The sequence below is a fragment of the Gopherus evgoodei genome, chromosome 10 (genome assembly GCF_007399415.2).
Source record: "Gopherus evgoodei ecotype Sinaloan lineage chromosome 10, rGopEvg1_v1.p, whole genome shotgun sequence".
Taxonomy (NCBI): domain Eukaryota; kingdom Metazoa; phylum Chordata; order Testudines; family Testudinidae; genus Gopherus; species Gopherus evgoodei.
The window spans coordinates 66,609,551-66,633,271 of NC_044331.1; the positions used below are offsets into that span (position 1 = coordinate 66,609,551).

The window sequence follows — 23,721 nt, forward strand, 5'->3', positions numbered from 1 at the left end:
AGTAACATGGATAATCATACACCTTAAAGAAAGACTGAGATTTTTAGAGGAGCTGAAGGGAGCTGGATGATCAAGTCTAATTGAAATTTAATGGAAGTTAGGCACCTAACTTCTAGCCTTCTTTGGAAATCTCAAACTCCACTAAATGACTTTCCTCTAAATGTCTTTGTTTTACTGACACTAGCATTGTCAGAAGAATGAAAGATGGAAAATTCACCCATGCATCTTGGCGTCAGCTGAACTGACAAAGGGGCATAACACTTTGTCTATTTATTCTCATAGGGGCCTGACTGCTGTCGGCCTTCAGCATGCAGAACTCTTATTGTAGTCAGTGCTTTCTGCAAGGGGGCCATGTGCAAAAGCCTTGCAAGATATGATCCTTAAGACCCATGAATTTCTTAGGAGAGAACTGCAAGAGATAAATATTTGACCTCTGTACTGATGAAAGCAGAAAATGCTCACTTACTCCAAAAAGGCTGGTAAAGCAACACATGGAAATGGTGTTCTCTAAAGGACCAAATCCTTGTCCCAGTGAAGTCAATAAGAGCTTTGACATTTACTTCGCTGTGACAAAGACTTAGACCAATTGAACACTGGGTGGGGGGTGTTGTAGTGTCAAATATTGCTACTTGGAAAGGGCCTATATGACAGTGAAAATCAGCCTTCCAAGTTATCCTATGATCATTCTTTACAAAAATCCGCCAAATTCTAAAAACGCTAATATGATTGTTAAGAATCCTAATCTGGTGTAAATTTGGTCACTGATTAGATAATGGCCTAAGGATTTTTCCGCTGCTTTGTCACTCAAAGATTAAGAAAAAGTTCATGTCTCCCTTCCTTACTGTGCCTAAAAACAAGTGTTGACAGAAGTCACAAGCATCTTACATGCAGTGCAGAATGATACGCAGAGAAAGAGGTCTATCCTACTGAACTATGTTCTCCTGTCTCTTCCGATACTTTTCATATGTGAGCTGATTGTTGCTATTGATTCTGGAAGAGTTTTGGCATGAAGTAAATGACTGCTTTGAGTTGTTACACAAGAGAGCCAAATTGCACTCTGCATGAGGCTAGCCCTGAAAAGTACACAAAAGCTTCAGTCAGCGCAGAATACATTGAATTCAATGGGAGGTGCATGTATGTATCCAAGAGTAGGAATTGGGCTACAGCGGTGGTTCTGAAACTTTTGTACCGGTGACCCCTTTCACATAGCAAGCCTCTGAGTGTGACCCTCCCCCTACAAATTAAAAACACTTGTTTGTATATTTAACAGCATTACAAAATGCTGGAGGCTGGTAGCTTGCGACCCCCCATGTAATAACCTTGTGACCCCCTGAGGGGTCCTGACCCCAGTTTGAGAACCCCTGGTCTGCAGTCAGGAGCTCTTGTGTAAGGCTGCTCATGTTAAGCTTTCTCACTGCACCCTTTATGTGTCAAACTTATAGGAAGGTAGATTACAGATAAATAGGACTCAAATTAACCTACATTTCTCCCTTCTCAAAAGACATTTATTAACCCCCACCCCCCAAGTGGTTCTTTTCTTCCTCCCATTCATGAGCCCTTGATCTCCCACCTGTGTCAGGCAACCCAGTCCACCCAAGCAGGCAGCCAGTAGTCAGCTGTCAGCTGTGTGCTGCCACTTGATTCTCATTTCACGCACCCTATGACCCCTAGGCTTGGCCCCACAGATTCTGCTTTAATCCATCCCTGCAATTGGGTGCTAAAACAAATCAAACTTTTATATTTGAACATTGGGCTTGCCACAACACTATATGTACAATTATACATAGTGATGTGCTGCAGGGCCCTTGTTAGAAATCCTCACAAGCAGAAAGGAGAGCTGGGGCAGTTGCCCAGGTTGAGATGGAATCTCCCCATTCTGGCTGCTGCTCAAACAGCCCTGCTAGAGATGACATCTCTGTAGCTCACAAAACCTTTTTGAAGCGTGAATTTTTTGCCTTCAGAATGCACCAATCAGCAGTATAAAGGGGTGCAGAATATATATTTGTACACAAACACTTGTGCACATGCACCCCTACATTCTCAAGAGAGGATATTCTTCCTTCTTTCTTCCCAATCCCAGATCATTTCTAGATGGTCTTCATTGCCCTTCCGCACCTCATTTCAAAGGACAGAATTTGACCGCTGTGCTTTACAATTAATATACACAGTGCATATTGTTCTTGGAGAAAAGTATAAACATTTCCAGGAAGTTCAATTAATTAAACCATTGTCGATCAAGTGGTGTTGCCTCCCTGGTCCTAGCTAAGAAAGACTTTTTTTGTTTAAATGGGAAAGCAATTACTCCTCACCTTTTCTACAGCACATGCCTCCTGGTATAAAAGGCTTATCACAGGCTTAGGGGAAATATTTGTTAGAATAGTGGCTGCCCATCACCACTTGCACAATATGACTTCCACAAACAAATCCTGTCTTCATAAGGAGTATCAGAGCAGAGAACACAGCAAGTAACCAGCTGTTTGGCCCAAATTCATAATTTCTCGTGCTACAATAACTCCTTAGAAAGATCTTTCTTGTCTCTTTTTTTTTTCTGAGCAGAGAGCTAGGGAGTGGGGAAGTATTTCCACCCCCTAACCCTCAAACAGATCCAAACATAAAGAATATTCTTAAAAGGAATTCCATGGCTCTAGAGATGCACTTAACAGCCCATGCCTGGCATCAATTAAAGCACTGGCACAGGCATAATGGTTTGTTGTTTTCCGACTGGAGAAGGTTTAGGCAGCTATTATTGCACTCAGAATGCAGGTGACACTGATATCAGTAAAATCAAACATGAGGTGCCATGCTGTTTTGTTGTCAACCCTCCAATATATGAAATTCACTAGCTTCGATATATCCAATTCTTTGAAGCAATCAACAGTAGTGTACTATGAGTGTGGGACTGGGAACCAGGAACTCCTGAGTTCTAAGATTGCACTTAGATTCTCAGACTTCTATGAGACACAATCTCTGATTGTCCATTTCCCACCTAAACAATGAGGATATTAATATGTATGTTAATTAGTTAACATTGTTCAGCACTTGAAGATAGAAAGTGTTAATTTATTAATAGCTTTAACTTCTCTTGACCAGGTGTTAGGCGCTAGTATTTTAACTGTTTCCTATGGCTCTCTCTTCTAAACTCTCCATTTAAGGAAATTGTCGGTACTGAAAAACTTAGCGTTACTATTTTTATTTTAATTACTTTGATTGCTTGGCAGACTTTCCAGTCTCTCATAATTCAAGTTATTACATAACTCTGATTGTGTAACTGACAGTTAGTTAAAGGTTTCCAAGAAATCAGAATGATTGCTTTATCTCAGGTTATTACAAGATTATGAACTGTAGAAAAAAAGTTAATAGACCAGTTTCCTGCCCAATTTAACTCCACTGTCTGCAGAAGTGAATTTGCCTCAATATACTCTGGAATATGGATGTTTGTTCACTAGAATATAAGCAGCATGTACTGAGCCATCTTTTAATTTGAGCAGTGAATGACAAGATCTAGAGAAGCTTTCCCTCATTCCTTATAATATGAACCGGTTTAAAAGAAAAGCCAACAGATACACAACTAATAAGTCATAGTAATTTGAAAAGAGCTCTGGATCCACTGCATACATCCATGCATGATGCTACCATATATGGTCATGTTCTTCTCAATACTAACTGTTCCACAAAAATGTAATGATAACAAATTCAAAACAAATACCTTTTAGGGAATAACATGTCCATTGCAAATGTGATAATAAAAATCATTGTTTACATCCAAGTGAATACAGCCAGAGCAGCAACATGCACTAAATTAAAACTACCACTCAGTCAAGCTTTTAGCTTTCCAGTCATTCATATTCCAGGAGTTCATACTTTTGGTTTCAGTGATTGAGGTTTAAAAATGATGTTGACTGTTAGTAGTTCAGAATATCAACCCTTTACAAAGTACATTCTTAGGAGCTGATAGCTAATGGAAACTTTTGAATAAGAACAATTAAATAACAGATCAGGTTTACTACTTTTCTATCCCAGGTTGGAAGGGTCATATTCTAATTAATTTAAAAAAATGCTAATATAAAAAGTGAGTGAGATTTTTTCTTCTGGATTACCAATGATGCTTTCTATACTGCCATCTACTGACATTTTTCTTTATCCACATCATTTCTATTACAAACTTGAGTTTATTGCTTAGTTTCTTCCTATAAAGGAAAAAATAATCTTCAGATCTATGCATATAAACAATATCAACAAGTGCACCTCACTAACAGGGAAGAAATCTGATCTAGCAGTGCAATCTCTTTATTCCTAACATGCAAATCTATGTTATTATTTATGTAATAATAAAGGTGATGCTTTTCTTTTGTATTTTAAAAGGGTTTTTTTTTGCTGTGCAATTAAACAAAAAATTAGCAAAGCTAATTATATTTAATCAAATGCATTTATATTGCAATCAATTAAATATTAAAACTAAGTTATTTTATATATTAGTATTGAAAACATATAAAGAAAACCTGCTGCTAAACTACCACTGCTTTTACTAGAGCATCTTTACTGGATAGACATATAAAGTTAATTAGTGCTTGTGCCTGTCATTTTCTGGAAAAGCTGCTATAGAATTGCAAAGTATTATTATATTGAGCACAACATCATCTGGGTATTTGTTTTTCTACATCTCTATATAAACAGATGCAGCTATGGCAGTGATATAAAACAAATTATGAATTTCTCACACCACTTGGAGATTTTGAGTTTACCATGCTCTTTCAGTGAATTTTAGCTGAATGCTCTGTTTGCAATATGCAAATCAGGTGTAAGCCAAACAAGCATGTTTTGTAGGTCTGTCACAATACAGTTTAAGTAAAGCAGCAATAGGGTGACCAGATGTCCCGTTTTTAAAGAGACAGTCTTGTTTTGGGGGACTTTTTCTTATATAGGCACCCATTACCCCCCACCTCCTGTCCCGTTTTTTCACAGTTGCTATCTGATAACCCTAAGCAGCAAGCATTTGTAACCTGAAAGTAATTCACAAATAAATTGCTTTTGCAAAGGTACACGATAACTTGGATTGCTAAAGTAACTATGTTAGAAACATCTGTTGACTCCCAGACCGCTCCCCCAGCAGGAGAGTCCTCAGTCACAGTAGTACTTACAGATATCCAAGTAGGGAAGCAGAGAATGAATTGGAGAGTCCGGAACCTGTACAGCTAACAGCTGGAACAGTCCAAATCCTCTCTGCCTTTGCAGCCTCCCTATATAGAGGAGGAGAATCTAGTCAAGGGGAGGGGCCCTAGAAACCACATCTTCAGTACCTGGGCTAAAAACGAGAGGTCATCAGTCAAAACTCCTTCCTGGAGGGGCCCAGTTCAGGGCTGGTGACTTCCCCCAAACCTTTCACTTAGTATTAACAAACACAAAAATCCAAACAGAATTATGACCTGGGTGTCACCCCTTATTTTCTGACATCCAATTGCACCTTGTGCTATAGTACTAGGAGATGTCTGAAATTAACAGGGTTATTTCTTTTTCCCAGAATGGAACTGATATGTTGGATCAAGCAAATGAGACACTTTAACCCCTTCCTGCCTTATATGTCTCCCAGCTGGGGTTCCAGCAAGAGGGGAAAGCCAGATCGGGGGTAGCTGTAGTTGAGATTCCATTACAAAAGCCAATCAGACTATTGGCCTGCTGATGTGGAGCTAAGATGAGTTCTGTATGAGTTGTTTGGGAGTGGGAGATTATTTCCAACACAGCGGCGGTGTGGGGGGTGGAGGTCTTTCTCTGTCTCCTTGTGTTTATGTAACATTTAGAGCTTGGGGCTGTTTTAAGCCTTGTCTGTCTCTGGGGAATAAGAAGGTTATTTTTCCCAGCTCCCCACCAATTTTGCATAAGTTGGTCTTGCTTTTTGCAGCCTCAGCCCAGTTCCTGAGAAAATGTTGTAAATAACTTATCTATATAAAAATACTTCCCTCTGTCCATAAAAGGAAGAAGAGGTCTGTTAAATGGCTGTGGGCAATGGTCCCTAGGATGTAGTGGAAAGAACAGGAGGCAGGCACCAGCTGCTGGGGGAATGGAAGAAAAGGTGCTTGGAGCCAGCCTTGGACATGAATCTGGTCCTTGTCAACTCCTCTGAAACCTTCAGTCCTCAGTTGCATCGCTTTACCCCAGTAGCAAACAGTTTTGTTCAGCAAGACCGGTGCATAGGAGACATCCCAAAAAGGGAAAGCTAGGATCCTCCAGGAATTCCCATCAGCATACCGGATATGAAATACTGAAGCTATTTGCATGCTGCAACAGACTAAATATGGTGCACAGATCTACCCAGTCAGCTAGAGCACAGTGCTGGCTGAAATGGCGTTTACTGACTTCAAATAGTCCTCTCCGTCCCCTGAAATAACCCCCTCTCCCTCGGGAATGACAGATGAGTCCCAGCCCAACCTGGGCCTTCCAGGAAACTCCTCCATGAAAGGAGGCAGGGCTGTTCACCTTTCAGATCATCAGGACTGAAAACCAGTGTTTTCTAGTATGATGAATAAAGATTCATAGAAAGGCCAGAAGGGACCATTGTGATCATTTAGTCTGACCTCCTGTATAACACAGGCCATAGAACTCCTACTAGAATAATTCCTTTTGAACTAGAGCATACCTTTAAAAGAAATAATCAAATTTTGATTTAAATATTGCCAGTCATGGAGAATCCATCACAACCCTTAGTAAATTGTTCCAGTGGTTAATTACACTCGCTGTTAAAAGTGTACACCTTATTTGCAGTCTGAATGTCTAGCTTGAACCTATAGCCATTGGATTGTGTTATACCTATCTTTGCTAGACTGAAGAGCCCATTTGCAAATATTTAGCTCAGTGGTTTGTGCATTGGCCTGCTCAACCCAGGGTTGTGAGTTCAATCCCTGAGGGGGCCATTTAGGGAATTGGGGTAAAAATCTGTCTGGGGATTGGTCCTGCTTTGAGCAGGGGGTTGGATTAGATGACTCCTGAGGTCCCTTCCAACCAGGGGTGAAAGTAACTTACTGGTACTGCCGGAGTCCTGAGGGGGGCATGGCTTCAACCAGAAGAGGGGGGCTTCTTGAGATTTAAAGGCCCTGGTGCGCCGACTGTGGCTGGGAGCCCCAGGACCTTTAAATCAACCCAGGGATCCCAGCTGTAGAGGTGGCTGGGAGTTCCCAGGGCTCAGGGGCAAATTAAAGGGCCCAGGGCTCTGGCCACCGCAGAGCTCTGGGCCCTTTAAATCTGGCCCCAGCCCGGCTGCTGAAGCTGCGGGCGGGATTCAAAGGGCTCTGGGCTCCCCGCAGCCATGGCAGCTCTGAGCCCTTTAAATTCCAGCCACAGCCCTGCCACCAGAGCCGCGGGTGGGATTCAAAGGGCTCTGGGCTGCCCGCAGCCGCGGGAGCTCTGAGCCCTTTAAATCTGGCCACAGCCTGGCCGCCGGAGCCACAGGTGGGATTCAAAGGGCTCTGGGCTGCCCGTACCGGCTTACTTTCACCTCTGCTTCCAACCCTGATATTCCATGATTCTAAGATTTGTTCCCCATGTAGGTACTTACAGACTGTGATCAGACCCCTTAACTTTCTTTTTGTTAAAATAAATAGATTGAGCACCTTGAATCTATCCCTGTAAGACATGTTTCCTAACCCTCTAATCATTTCTGTGAATCTTTTATGAACCCTCTCCAATTTGTCACCATCCTTCTTAAATTGTGAACAGCAGAACTGGACACATTATTCCAGCAGTGTTTGGCTCCTCTGCCAAACATAGAGGTAAAATAATCTCTTTATTTCTATTTGGGATTCTTCTGTTTATGCATCCAAATATTACACTAGCCCTTTTGGGCTACTGCGTTGTTCTGGTAACTCATGTTCAACTGATTATCCACTAGCAGCCCCCAAATTTCTTTCAGTCACTTCTTTCCAGGATAAAGTCCTCCATCTTGTAAATATGGCCACCATTCTTTGTCCCTAGATGTATACATTTACATGTATGCTTACAATTAAGCAGCAGTTTCCTTGTGCCAGGTTTACTAAGCGACCCAGATTGCTCTGTATCTGTGAAGTGTCATCTTCGGTATTTACCATTGCCCCAATTTTTGTTTCATCTGTAGACTTCTCCAGTCATATTTTATGTTCTCTTCCAGGTCACTGATAAAAATGTTATCTAGCATAGAGCCAAAAGCCAGTCCCTATGAAGAACAGTAGAAACACACCCGCTCAATGATAATTCTGCATGTACAATTATATTTTGCGTCCTATCAGTTAGCCAGTTTTTAATCCATTCAGTGTGTGCTATGTTGATTTTGTATCATTTTAGTTTTTTAATACAACTATTGTGTGGTACAAGAGACCCAGACTGTTGCTTTGCACCTGACCTGCTGCTGGACCCTTAGCAGAGCTGGACAAATAAGGGGGGTGGGGAGTTATATGTGAATAACATTTGAAAAAAATCACAAAATTCATGCACATCAGCAAATTATTTGACCAACTCTAATCAGCTGGGAAAATGTGAACTCTCCTGCTGTTTGTATCCTTTAGCTGCAGATGTGAGTCCAGATTCTACTCTGCCTTGCACCTTGCGTGGTCATTTCCACCTGGGAAAAGTAAGAGCATAACCCTACCAAAGTCAGAAAGATAGCAATGGACACCCACTTTACACAGGTGTAAATGACTATGGCAAATCTAGGCAGAGGAAAATCAATCCAAAAATTAAGGAAGGCTAGGCCCTCCTTGGTAGGAAGTTGTCGGCTTAGAAACTCACCCTGTATCTTGCAGCTCCTCTGCTGCTTCTTAGCTTTTAAACAAGGAGGTAAAGAAAACCATGGGGCCCTCTGAAAAGTGTCACTAGATTATACAGCATTCATCCAAACTACCTTAAAATGTTCCCTACAAATGTATAGAGCTGTGTCTCAACTATATATGAAGTTTAACAGCAACTTTAAAAGGAGTGGAAATTGTTCCTCCAGTTTGGTGAACTGCTGCATACACACACGCAGGCTGCATGTTTAACAGAGTAAATGGTGGTGAGTGATGTATGATGTGATATTAAACTGAACTGGAAAGTTTAAAAAAGCTAGATGAGGGTATATCAGAGTTACAATTGGAAGCCACGTGTGATAGGAATTGCCACAGAGGCCAAGTTGCAAGCAAGCCATATATAAGATAAAATCTAAATAAGAAAATGTTAGTGGAATAGAATATGATCAGAGGCTAACTATCACATGTGTGCTGAATACTGGGGCATTTATGAAACATAAATGTTGAGGCAAAATTAAACTTCTACTTTTAAAGCAAGGGATGTTGATATCCAACTTGTCCTCTTACAATGTCTTTGTGGGTTAAAAATATTTTGTCACCCCAGAGACCCCGAATGTTGGGTTTGCAAAAATATTTCCATGTCAATTTTCTAGAAAAAGAATAGCTCATTGAGGAGACTGGATTTAAGTTTCTTACTGCTGAGTTTGCTGGCCAAATCTTGTGCTTCTGCCAGTAGGGGGAAACACTGGAAATGATTAGGGTCTAGGAATAAAAATGAAACTGGCTAGACTATTTTCCACTGTGCAACCTGAATGAAATGCAGAAAAGTAACAGTATAAATAATGAAACATCAACTAAAGGCTCTAATATGTTGTAATGGCTAAGTTATGGGTGTTAATACAGATCAGGAAACTTATTTTTTTAAAAAGACAGTTTACCTGTCACTGAGCGTCTCTCTAATCTAACAGATTTTGGTGCAGGACTGGATCCTGCCAGGTGCTAACCAGTCTGCCGCCAAACCAACAAAACAGTTTAAGCATATGCATGTCCCAGTGCTTAATGTTGGATCAGGGCCAACAGCATAAACCCCTATTGACCAATGCAAGCAGACTGGCTGGGTCACACACATCTAGTCTCCAAGCCACTCAGTGACCAGCTATTAATGGAAGAAGTTCTTTAAAACATGAATACGTTTCCAGGTTTTCTTTTTCAAAATGTTATCAGTGAGTGATAGTCACCCATCTGGCAAAGTGATTGTCTGGCTGCAGGATTCAGCTTGGAATAATGGGTGGTAGGGAAGGAACATGTAACTGAACTTCGGAAGTGTGTTGGCATGGATAGGAAAATTCTGTGCAATTAACAGAAGCTAAAACCTCTGAAATTACATTGATGCTGTGGATCCCATTAATGTAGCTTCCTCTGAATGTAAGGCTCCCTGTCATCTTAGTTTGTGCTATCATATTCCGTTAAACACACAGACCCGGTATTCTCTCTCTCTCTCTAGCTAACACAAGACAAACAAAACCCCGTAGATCACTTTTGCACATAATATTCACATTTATAGCATCCTATTCAAAATAATTTGGAATTGTGCATTTGCTGGTAGATGGTACTTTTAAAACCATCTACTTAGCTATTTACTGCTGTTTTTTGTTTTCATTTTCTGATTTCTGTAAAAAGAACTTGGTCAGAAAATTCCCCAAAGCCATTATACTTCAAGGTTAATGTTACACTAGAGTAAATATATTAAACTACAATTTGTGAAATATGAGGTCACTAATATGATCTATTTTTTAGTGCATGGAGGGTTGGGGGTTTTGTTAGGAATCTGTACCTTAAGGTTTGAATTTTCAAGTACTTAATAAGAAAGCTTGATTTACCTAAGTTTTTTTTTTATGGAAACCTATGAAATATACATGTATACTGTGTAGGGAGTTGAACCTTTCCCTCCCCACACGCACATCAGAATGGGGAGATCCCTTATGCACAGCATCTCTCCATGCCTGGATCTTGGTGGATGATCCATCTTTCATTATTATCAACTACCATGGTAAAATATAGGTAGTAAGAGTTGTGGTTGGGCTGGTAAACGTTCATGTCAATGTTCCAAGGCTGTTATACAAATATCACTAAGAGTGTGTTTTAGCTTTGGTTGCTACAATAATAAACTCTTTGTGTTCCAAAAAAAAAAAAAATCAAGTTCCATAAATGTAAAAAGATTAAAGTGCATCCAAATCAAGTATCAGAGGGGTAACTATGTTAGTCTGTATCCACAAAAACAACGAGGAGTCCAGTGACACCTTAAAGACTAACAGATTTATTTGGGCATAAGCTTTCGTGGGTAAAAAACCCCACTTCGTCAGATGCATGGAGTGAAAATTACAGATATTTGACTGTATCTGTAATTTTCATTCCATGCATCTGAAGAAGTGGGGTCGTTTACCCATGAAAGCTTATGCCCAAATAAATACAAATTAAGGGTTGGATTCAAAGCAAATGCTGTGGCAGCTACCACACCCCTAGATCATATGGAACCTCTGCACGTTATAGAAGTTGGCTCCATATTACTAAACTTTTGTAAGAAAATAGCCCATCAATTTCCTTTGGTTCTAAAATGGATTTCTGGCTTGAATCCAGATTTAAATCCCCATTCCACAATTTACAGAAGTACATATGTTTAATATAGCCCCCAATAGCCTTTCCTTTCGTGCATAGAGTACAGTACTATACTCCTACACAATTGTCTTTTTGGTAAGGAACAGGCAAGTACCAGCTTCACTATCGCCTCCATCCATGGGAGCAACATACATCTCCAAAAAATTTCCACTTATAAAAGTTAGTATGAACTCCTATTGGAGCCCCCTGAAGCCAGGGGCAACTTCTGTAGAAGTTGTGCTGGGGGAGAGGAAAGGCTGCAGAGAAGTGTGCTGTTGTTGCATGGGAATGCTCTTCTTGTATATCTCATATAAATCATTGGGTGGTGGAGGACCTTCCTGCAGAGGACCTTAACTCTTCACTCCGGACAGGAAGACATGACTGGAATTCTGAGATGATACTTGTGGACTAAACTGAGCCTTGTGTGTGTACACAAGGGAGTAGAATTTGGTCCTCTGGAGTTCAAACTCAGGCTTTCTAAGGTAGAAGTTCAAGGAGCATGTGATAGGGTGTCCATACCTCACAGCAGTGAAAGGGGTTAATGGAGACCAGATGGGCTAATTAACCTGGTAGACTGATGGGAAAGCCTTAATTAAAGAAACAGGCTCACCTGGATAAAGCCAGGAGGGAGGGGCTAGAGAAAGTATTCTGTACCTACTCCCTGCATGGAGTGAGTTGGGAGATTGGCAAGCTGGGGAACAGATAGGTAGGAAACAGCAACAAGGGATAGGACAGGACAGGACAGGACAGAGATCATGGCTGCTCGTTATAAGGTCCATGGGCTGGAACCTAGGGTGGCCTGGGTTTCCCTTACCAGCTACTTGGAAGTGGAAAAGGCACTAGACATGCCAGTGAGTCTAGAAGGACTTGAATTCCTTGGAAGGGGAGGATCTTGTGATCTGGCTGGAGGGCCAAGCCCTGAAGAAGAGACTGCAATTTCTGTAGTGAGAGGGGCTGCATGGCAAGACAGGATAGGTGAAGATACCATTGGAGGGAGTGCAAGCCTGGCAGAGCTAATTCCCAGGATGGCCAACAGGAGGTGCCTCTGTGGTGAGTGGACCCTGTGAGTAATATTCATATGTATAAATCAGAGACCATGGGCATCTTTTTTTTTTTATTGACAATCCTCTCCTCTTTAAACCTGTAATTATCCTTCATGGCTGCGGTTTCACATTACAGCTATATCCTAATAAGTTCTTTTGAGTTCTGAAGGAAATTACAGAACTACTAACTGTGGTATGTAACCTATCACTTAAATCAGACTCTATACCAGCTGACTGGAGGATAGCTAATGTGATGCCATTTTCTTTTAAAAAAGGCTCCAGAGATGATCCTGCAATTACAGGCCAATAAGCCTAACTTCAGTACCAGGCAAATTGCTTGAAACTACAGTAAAGAACAGAATTATCAGATGCATAGCTGTACATGATTTGTTGGGGAAGAGTGAACATGGCTTTTGTAAATGGAAATCATGCCTCACCAATCTATTAGAATCTATGGATCAACATACATGAACAAGGGTGACCACTGCATATAGTGTACTTGGACTTTCAGACAGTCTATGACAAGGTCCCCCACCAAAGGTTCTTAACCAAAGCAAGCAGTCTTGGGATAAGAGAGAAGGTTCTCTTATGGATCAGTAAATGGTTAAATGACAGGAAACAAAGGCTAGAAAGAAATCCTCCATTTTTAGAATGGAGAGAGGTAAATAGGGATGTCCTGCAAGAATATGTACTGGGACCACTGCCTATTCAACACATTCATAAATAATCTGTAGGAAAAAAAAAAAGAGTAAACAGTGAGGTGGCAAAAACTGCAGATGATACAAAATTACTCAAGGCAGTTAAGTCCAAAGTAGACTATGAAAGGTTACAAAGAGCTCTCATGAAACAAAATGGTAGATGAAACTCAATGTTAATAACTGCCAAGTAATACACATTGGAAATAATTCCATGTATACACACACAATGATGGGATCTAAATTAGCTGATACCACTCAAGAAAGATCTCGGAATCACTGTGGCTAGTTCTCAAACATCTGCTGAATGTGCAACAGGAGTCAACAAAGCTAGCAATGTTAGGAACCATAAAGAAAGGGATAGATAATAAGACAGTAAATATCATGCCACTACAAAATCCATGGTACGCCCACACCTTAAATACTGTGTGCAGTTCAAGTAGCACCATCTCAAAAAAAGATGTATTAGAATTGGAAAAGGTAGAGAGAAGAGCAACAAAAATGACTACGGGTATAGAACAGCTTCCCTATGAGGAGAAACAAAAAGTCTGGGACTGTTCACTTTGGACAAAGATGACCAAGGGAGGATATGACAGAAGTCTATACAATCATGACTTGTGTGGAGAAAGTAAATAAGAAAATGTCATTTACTCCTTCTCCTAACATAGGAACCAGATATCACACAATGAAATTAGTAGGCTGCAGGTTTGAAACAAACAGAAGGAAGTATTACTTCACACAACGCACAGTCAACTTGTGCCATTCCTTGCTAGGGGATGTTGTGAAGACCAAAAGTACAACTAGATTTTAAAAAGAATTAAATTCATGAGGAAAGGTCCATTGTGGTTATTAGCCAAGATGGTCAGGGATGCAACCCACACTCTGGGTATCCCTATCCCCTGACTGTCAGAAGCTGGGAGTGGACTACAGCGGATGGATCACACTGATTGCTTGTTCTAGTCATTCCCTCTGAAGCACCTGGTATTGGCTACTGTCAGAAGACCAAATACTGGGCTAAATATGGATTACTGGTCTATCCCAGTATGGCCATTTTTATGTTCTAATCAAAAGAACACTTTAATATAAATAATGCCCACAGGTTCTAATTAGGATTAAGGCATAATTTTGTTGGGAGGTGTATGAACGCAAATGAGAAGACAGTCCTCTCCTTGAGAGTTTAGTAAATTAAAAGTTACCTGTGCTGCTATTTTACCTTATCTCCCCTTCCCTTCACACACACTTAGGGTATGTCCACATAAGAAATGATACCGCGGTACAGCTGCGGGCACAGACACTCTCTACAACAATGGAAGGGATTCTTCATTGCTGTAGTTAATCCACCTCTGTGAGGTAGTATCTAGGTCGATGGAAAAGTTCTTCCATTGACCTAGTGGTGTATACTCTGGAGCTTAGGGTGGCTTAATTACATTGCACAGGGTGTGAAATTTTTCACAGCTGTCAGTGACATAGTCAAGCCAACCTAACTTTATAGCATCGCTCAACCTCAGGCTATGCCAAGATAAGGGAAAACCTCATAAGGATCCAAGTCTACAACCTTTACTTGGGTAAACCTCCTATTGATGCCATTTGGAGTTAAATATACTTATTAATTCTGTTAAATCAAACTTGAGGCCACTTACATACACACATGCCTTTCAACTCCGTTTTTTAATAGTTACCATGTTTGCTGGAAATTTAAAACCTGGGGAAAATGAATGAACTTTCCTGAGACTGGTGGTTCACTATGCAGTTTTAGTGTAACTTCCTCTAATTTTGATTCTTAAACAGCTTAGGAGAAAAATATAGGCCTCATAGTCCTTGATACTAACTCCATAACACTCCTGCTGGAAAAGACGACTTGACAATAGTTGTTCAATAGCATGAAGATAAATATACTTGTGGCTTCCGGAGCAGTAAAAAAGTTAAACATTCCCTAAGACATTTTAGTTCTGTTTTGTAGTTAATTTTCCACTGATTATCTGTAGGAAGTGGTAAAGCTGCCACTTATTAAATAATGCTTAAAATTTAAGTTTACACCCTTGCAAGTCAAATGCAGTATCAAGTAAAACAGAAAATGAAGTTAGCTGTTTATTCACTGTACAGGATAGTGATTTCACAGGTGCAGAAAAGTAGTGTAAAGTAATGAGAGAGTTAAATAATGAGTGGCTGGAATAGAATAAATATTCCTGAAAAGTCTTATTTTTGTAAATTAAAGTGTTTTTGGGCCCCTTCTTGCATAGCAGGAATAGGACCAGAGCTAACTTTGCTTTTCCCACAATAAATTATTGTGGGCCTAATCCTACAAAGTCTGATTTATAGGTAGCCTTTACTCATTCAAGCAGTCCCACCGAAGCCAAAGGGACAACTTATGTAAGCAAGAACTATTCATGTGAATAAGGGTTTGCAGGATCCAGTCTTGATTGTTTAAATGGAAAAATGCACAAAGAACTGAATTGTCATCTGTTACAACCTCTAAAACAGTGGATCTTCAATGCTAGTGCAGGCAATCCTCCCTGGTTCTGGAATTGAATCTGAAATTAATACAAGATGTTGTATAAGTATTTATGCATCCGCAGAGTCAGGGGAGACACTTCTATGTAAATGTCATTATCAACAAAATTTAGTAGTCTGAACCTCAGTATATAGAACATTTTAAGACCAGAGGAGGCTAGGAAGCTCATCCATGTCAGTTTTTGTATTAGCAGTTATGCACCATAAATTTGTCTATACATCTCTAATAACTTTTTGAATAAGTATTAACAGAATGAGCTTTCAGTCTATTATAGTTCTCAGATGCACATGAATGTGTTATATTTATATACTGAAACATACTGTAAATTACAGTATATAACAGGACCCCCATCATGATGCATCATGCCCAAAAGCATATCAGAACATTCACAGGACAACATGAACAAGAACATTTCTAACATGAAAAATAAAGGTCTTCTCTTCCATTGTTTAATATACATGACTCATTAGGAGTTCTATTTACATAGAAAAGGAAAACAGATTCCAGAATGCTGAAATATTTGTTTTCTCAAGATCACTTATTTATTCCACTGGACTGATTTTTGCTTCTTCATAGTAAGACTTACTGAAGAATTAATCAGACATCTAGTATCTTAAAACAATTGCTGCTTGTGGGCTCCTCAGCTGTGTTTTGCATATCAGCATATTGTATTCACAATGCAAACAGGCTAAAGCTAAAGACTAAAGCTTCCTCTATGAAAAAGTTAAGATATTATTCTACAGTTATCATTCCTACATAAGGAGGTAGTAATGTCTAACAACTAACACCCCATCCTGTAGTTGGCCGGGAGACCTTGTAGTTGGTGTTGAGTCTCACCAAAATCAATGGGCTCTGCATAGGAGCTCCAGAGCAGAGTCAACTGCAAGATTGATGACTGAAGTTATAGTAGTTTAAACTAACCAGCACAACACTGAACTTAAAACACTTAGAGATAATACTGCACAGAAAGAAAAAGTTACTTTTTGAGAAGCCTAGCTTCTGTACCAAAGTGTTGCTTCTTTGGCACCCTCTTGTGGCAGAAAGGAAACTAGCTGTCCCTGCCTCCCACTTTGACACCCCTATGTGACAGAAATCTCTATATAAAAATATAGCCTGTATATAACGGTTTTTTAATCTGTAAACGTAAGAATAAAACATTCATCTTCAGCAGGATTTACAATAAAGGGAAAGTACCAAATCTCAATGAGCACATAAGTGAAATAACACAGCAGAGTGGCTTATTCAAGGGGAAAAATCCTGGAGCAACTTCCCCTTTTGCTCTCTTGTGCATAAAACACTAAGGGGGGAAATACACTGTATCTAGTCAGAATCAGTAGTGGATATGGGTCTTTCTGCCCACCTACAAGTGTTTAGGCCCCAACTTCCATTGATTTCAATGAGAGGAGACTAAATACCTGTGTGGACCCTGGCCAAAGTGGCTAGAAAACAAACAGGACAGTAAAGACAGTGATACTACAGTACAATATGGTAATAGCAGTTATGGCCTGATCTAGAGATGACTGAAATCAGGGGGAAAGCTCCCACGGAGATCGGCGGGCTTTGGATCAGGCCCTTAGAGGGAATTAGGTATTTATGCCTACAGGCATAAATCAAACTTAAAGACAGATGCCTGAACTAATGAGAACTTCCTAGTGAAAATATTTTGATGATCAGAACATACAAGAAATGTCTTTGCATAAAATATATATATTCGTGTGTATGCACCCCCAACCCTGTATTGAGAGTTTGGGATAAATTTTGCTCCTTGTTATCCAGCGTAAATTTGAAATAATTCAACTGATGCCAGTAAAACTATTCCAGATTTATAGTAGTGACACAAAGTGAAATTTGGGCTTTCCTCAGAAGCAAATGGGAAAAAGGTTGTAGGTGACATTTTGGTACTGGGAGCTGGTATTTACGGATTCTCAATGCAAGATCAGTAACACTGGTAATGGTTCAGAGTCAGCAAAGCCTGAATTCTAAAACTACAGGAAAAATTGCACATAATTCTTCCTACGATCTACCAACCAGAATAACTCATATGTCTCCTGTTGATGAGTTCAAGCATTTGTAACATTCTTACGTTTTTTCACTGCATATGCAAATTTTAACTCGTGTTTCAATTGTCCTGGCTACCTGCAGCTACCATTGAAGACAACAGAAACTGCAACACTCAGCAATACTTAAAATAAGGCTGTATATTTAAACTTACTTTGTACAATTTTTAAAATGTCTGTTCTCTAGGTGTTCCCATTTTAGAGGAAAATTCCAACTATCAAGACATTTGTTGGCAAAAACAAGATCTGTGAACATTTTTCACATCTGCTTTCCAGTGTGTTTGGTCTTGGTAAGTCAAATGTATGTTTTCCTCCTCCCTAGATGTTCCAAGGTAAAAATGAAGTATTCATACGCATTAAAAGGGATCTATTAGACACTTTCAGAAGTGAAGGATTCTTGCTTCATAAAAATTAGCTATGGTATGAGCAAAGATTTCTTTCATGTACATATAGCTATATCTGGTATTAATGTAGCACTTAGGTAGCAGGATTCATCCTACAGCCCTAAATCTCCATATGATTAGCCAACACATTTTTGCAAATATTAACATTGTGATGATAGTTCTATCGAAAACAAAGAACTGAAAAACAAATCTCATCCTTTATGCACTCTTTGCATAGAAGAGGGTATACACTTGGTGTATCTTATTTGCATTCTTATTATGTTCTGCTTTCATGTTCTTTATACATGTGTATGAAGTTATCAGTCAACTGGGGAAATAATTTAATATGGGCCAGGTAAACTTCTGGCTATAGAGATCTACCTTCTCAATTCACTTTTAGATGCAAAAAGATCTATGGATCTATGGCAATGACTGTTCCCATCTGTTGGCATCTTTGTTCTATAAAATCTGTCAAGTGGCTCAAAACACAGCACAGGAGGTGGGGAGGAGGAGAATAGTGGTCAACCTCTACTTGCCAATACCAGATTTAGAATGGAGAACTCTCTCTAATCATTGTGCTAAACTATGCCCTTTGAAGCATGAGACGGGATCAGATCAGAGTCAGTGGTGCGCAGAGGGCACGGTGCTGGCTCTTCTCGTAGGACCTAAAAACTCCTGAGGGAAAACAAAGATGCAGATTAAGATATACACACCCATTTGATTTCTTTCGTTAGGTAGTTTGCTGAGGTTCCGTCTTGGAAACTGCAATGAAGATCCTTTGGAAAACGTATCATGGATGTCGCCTTTACTACCATGTAAAAAATGAGCTATAATTCCATACAAGAGAGGGCTGTTAAGAGAAACGACAAAAGTAGTGTACATAGAATGTAAAGAGCTGAGCATAAGAATTCTCTCCAACCCCCCCCCTTTTTTTTTTAAATTTCAAAGAACATAGAGTCCTGGAACAGGAAAAGGCCACTTAGTCCTCAGTACTAGTTCCCAGAATGTAGACAGATAGGTGTCTTCAGCATAAAAAAAAAAATGTTTGGGAAATAGTTAACTGGAGGTTTATAAATCCTGTCTCAAAATTATTAGCTTAAGTGTCACAGCCAATGCTCTTTTTCCTTTTGTTTGTAAACAAATAACCCTAAAACAAATTCCTCTAATTTTGTAAAAGATCAAATAGGATTGCTATCTTCCATCATACAGGATGTCCTAAATCAGAATAAGTAAAAAATTACCCTCAATTCTTTATTCATATTTGTCAAAAATAACAACTGCCAACAGAGAAACAATCACTTCATTGGTTTATGAATGTCATGCCAAAGAGCACCACACAAATTCACGTGGAAGTCTCAAAGCATCATTTCGCAACTGACTTTGGAGTTAGTTGAAAGATGTGTGGAAAATCACAGTGAAGAACTCTCTAAAGGCTTGCATGTTGTGGTCCTAATGCGCAGTTTGGAGCCTTTCACAAACCAGGTAGAACAGTTCAGCATATGTGTTTCAGATGCTAAGTGTGTGAGTTACTACACAAATTGGTAACATGCTTGTGCAGAGAACTACCGCCTTTGGAGATGAAATGTAGGCCAGTTCCTCCAAAGACAATTTGCACATCTCCAAGGCTTAAGTCTATAAATAGCACTTACATGGGTCTTAAATATTACAGCAGGCACAGAAAATGTGGCACACACTGAATAGAGTGCACCGTGATTTCAAATCTACTTACACTGATTTTCTATTTGGATCTTCCACTATATTCAGCTCATGGACAAGAAACTGTCTATCCAATGGTACTTCAGGTTGACCAGATTCTGAAAAGTCAAGAATTGTTTTAATATATTTTAAGTTCTTAAATAACACCTAAACTAAAAGTCTGGGTATAAACACTTTACACTCTAGTCTTTGGAACCAACATCCAAATTCACATTATCTTTAACATATATTCCCACTGTTAGATCTTTTCTATTCCCATATGGCTCTGAGTCCAATACTACATGAGATTCCTATAATAAACTTTAAATTATCCTCTTTAAGAACTTTATATAAAGAAACATTACTAAAGTCATTTTTTAAATAAAAAAATACTTGGGTAAGTTATTTTTTCCCACAGGGATCCTGTTACAAATATCAGGCTGACTCTGCAAATAATGGAATCCACAAACTCCTTCCTCTCTCCCCCATCAAAGGACTCATGGACATATCTGTGCATTTAAAATATCCTTTAAAGAGAAAGTTGACTCTGAAGGATGATGTCACAATGTGTACAAATACCAGATTAGCTCCTTACTTAACATCTTTCATATTGCTTTACTGAGCTATTTTCAATCTAATTATTGCACCTTTCCAGTTTAAATGTATTGCTAAGCACAACTGGAACATGTTACACATCTTTTGCATACTACATTTGAAACAGACAATAGCAGCAATAATGCCAGAACTGAGAACCTGTACAAATTTCAAATATGTAGGACAGTGATTTGACTTATGAACAGTGCAGTAATATAATTATCACACTAATATTTGAACTATAATCAATAACATTAAAGCATAGATGTAGGTGTTCAAACACTAATTACTCCTTCCTACCCTCAATCCTACCATTTACTGAGTACCTCTAACCAAGTCCTGGGTGCAATTAGATAGTGTATTCACAGTACTCCAAGACATAAGCTGTCCTCCACCTCATTTGAAGCGCTAATATAGTTAGAATCATTAGCTGACGCCTGAATTTTCATCCTTCATTTATTTCCATTTGGCACTTTACTTAAAGGAAATGGACATATAAATGGAACTGTATGCTTTAAATTACTCATTCCCATGTCCAAATATTTTCTGACATTTCAGTGGTGGCAGTTTGCATTCCATATACTATGTGTGTATCACATGGGATTGCACCTAACTCGCAAGGATGTTTCTCCACCTGCTACAGCAGACTAATTTTTGCTTTAGAAAGCCATCTTCTTCTGTGCATCAGTTGCTACATTGACGCATTTACCTTATGGCAAGGAGCCTGAGAGAGAGACGACTTCACAGAGACTAATGCCGTTATTTAGCCTGCTGTCTGAGGGAAAAGAGATGTCTACACTTTATTTATCTTCACTAACCTTTACAAGACAAGCCGGGGGGAAGGAAGTGGGTGGGTGAGTGAGGAGGAGGAAGGGAAAAGAGTACACACATGACTCGGAAGATTTTGACTTATGTCATCACTCAGTGATATGATCAGATTTGTTGCGCTAATCCAGCTATTCTCCATTAAGATAGAGATTGTAAATAAAGCAGTTGAAGTCAATAAGACAACCCAATACCTGCTGTTAGAACAGATGCAGTGTACTTATATTTATTATATTCCAAGTATTCACGAATTAGTTCATTGATTAGAAAATTTTCATGAGACAGTGGTGGCCGTGGTTCACTTTGGTCATCCAATGCATTAAAAACTTCAGCTCTGATCCTTGCTTTATTTGTCCCAGTGCACCTCTCTTTTCCAACGTGTCCTTTAGTACTATTAAATACATAAAAAGAATTTCTATTACTGCTCACATGCATAAGCTTATTATCAATACTAATCCCCAGACTCAGTCATTTTATGTAACAATCATTTAAAAAAGTCAGTTGTCCAAACTATTTGGAATGGTGGTTAAGGATTATTAATTATGAAGAGAAATGTGCAGGATCCGAAGCACGGACAAGTCAGCTGTTTTTTTTAAGCACTGATCAGAAATCATCTCTGAGCAAAGATAGATAGAAATTAAAACAATATCAGCTACTGGGAGCTCAAGTGTATACAAGGTTCCCATCTTGCTAAAACCAGTAAGAAATTTCAGAATGTCTAGTATAGGAAAGGCCAGAGTATACTCACATTGTATCTGATTGGGTATTACTTATTGGCTGGTCAGCAATACCTACTATGTATTGTGCTGCCAACCCCAAATGTTCAAAAATCATGAGTCAGGGGCCAAAACTAATCATCACATTGGCTAACAATAATGAATTTTTAGAAATATTTTAATGAGTTCTATTTCTTTGCCTTTGACACTAGAATCCATGTTTCCAAACTGTTCTCTGCAATCATGAGATCTAGATACCACTTTTTTCAGCTATTTAAATCACCAAGTGGAAGACCTTGATTTAAACCAATTTTAATAAACTTTTTGTACTTGCTTTATTTTTCTACAGAAAGGTGCACGCTCACTGGTTCATATAAACATTAAAACATGTTGATTTACAACTAAATAGTCTGCATGCTAGATTTGCTACATCTTTTTGCCACCTAGGAAGGAACACTATAATTATACATTTATTTATGCAAGTATCGCTTACAATTTTCAGAGTCCTAACTGTACACTTATAGAGGGTTAGAAAATGGTGAATCTCTTGCTCATTTACTAGATGATTAATTTTGCTCAAGCTGCACTAAACCAATCGTCTGTCATGGCGAAGCCCCAGTGGGCCCGGCTGGGAGCGAATCTCGGCTTGGGAAACCGGGGCCTGGCGCTAAGGATTTATCCAGCAACGCCGGCCCGGCGCACACGCTGCCCGCGGCGGCTCCCGCTTCCACCCCGGAGCGGGTAGGGGGTCCCATGCAGCGCGGGCGCTCTGGGAACAGCTGCTCCCTCCAGGCAGCCATTACCTGCTTTCAACTCGGCGATAGTCGCCATCTTCCAAAAGCCGAGGGGCGGGGACTGGCAGGAGAGTGAAAGGCCCCGGATGGAAAGGGCTAAGGCAGCGGGCGTGCTGCGCATGCCTACTGTGCTAAGCGGCAACGGTGAGGTGGCACGGAAATCTTTCGATGGCGGAAGTGGAGCTTGTCTTAACGTTCCATCGCTGAGCCCTGAGCCAATCAGGGTGCGCGGCAGCGGCAGCGTTCGGGAACGTGGGGAGTTTTGAATGGGAGAAAGTGACTCTCTAGGGCGGGGCGGAAAGAGGGTGTGTACTGAGGCTGGGGTGGAGCTCGTTTCTGCCTCTGAGGCCATGTCTACATCTAAAATTTTGCAGCGCTGGTTGTTACAGCTGTATTAGTACAGCTGTATAGGGCCAGCGCTGCAGAGTGGCCACACTTACAGCAACCAGCGCTGCAAGTGGTGTTAGATGTGGCCACACTGCAGCGCTGTTGGGCGGCTTCAAGGGGGGTTCCGGGACCGAGAGAGCAAACCGGGAAAGGAAACCAGCTTCGCCGCGGTTTGCTCTCTCGGTCCCGGAGCCAGCCAGCAAACCGCAGGGAAGGAGACCTGCTTGCTCGGGGTTCCGGGACCGAGAGAGCAAACCGGGAACGCCGCGGTTTGCTCTCTCGGTCCCGGAGCCAGCCAGCAAACCGCGGGGAAGGAGACCTGCTTGCTCGGGGTTCCGGGACCGAGAGAGCAAACCGGGAACGCCGCGGTTTGCTCTCTCGGTCCCGGAGCCAGCCAGCAAACCGCGGGGAAGGAGACCTGCTTGCTCGGGGTTCCGGGACCGAGAGAGCAAACCGGGAACGCCACGGTTTGCTCTCTCGGTCCCGGAGCCAGCCAGCAAAACCGCGGGGAAGGAGACCTGCTTGCTCGGGGTTCCGGGACCGAGAGAGCAAACCGCGGCGAAGCTGGTTTCCTTTCCCGGTTTGCTCTCTCGGTCCCGGAACCCCGAGCAAGCAGGT

The 23,721-nt window shown here is 40.5% G+C and overlaps 2 protein-coding genes across 3 annotated transcripts in view; both read right to left on the reverse strand.

Annotated features, from left to right (window-relative positions):
* The window catches only part of MYH11 (myosin heavy chain 11), a 101,236-nt gene extending 95,999 nt beyond the window's left edge, over positions 1 to 5,237 (reverse strand). For both annotated transcript variants that reach the window (XM_030576944.1, XM_030576945.1), the window contains exon 1: positions 5,139 to 5,237. The gene's annotated coding sequence lies outside the window, so the exon portion shown is untranslated. The remainder of the gene's footprint in view (positions 1 to 5,138) is intronic.
* Positions 5,238 to 15,191: 9,954 nt separating this feature from the next.
* On the reverse strand, positions 15,192 to 22,839 carry FOPNL (FGFR1OP N-terminal like). The gene is given in 6 exon segments (XM_030578595.1): positions 15,192 to 15,671; positions 18,806 to 18,942; positions 19,822 to 19,906; positions 21,401 to 21,556; positions 21,559 to 21,597; positions 22,726 to 22,839. Coding segments are annotated over 6 exon segments (588 nt in total). The 5' UTR covers positions 22,838 to 22,839; the 3' UTR covers positions 15,192 to 15,612.
* Between the last annotated feature and the right edge of the window lie 882 nt (positions 22,840 to 23,721).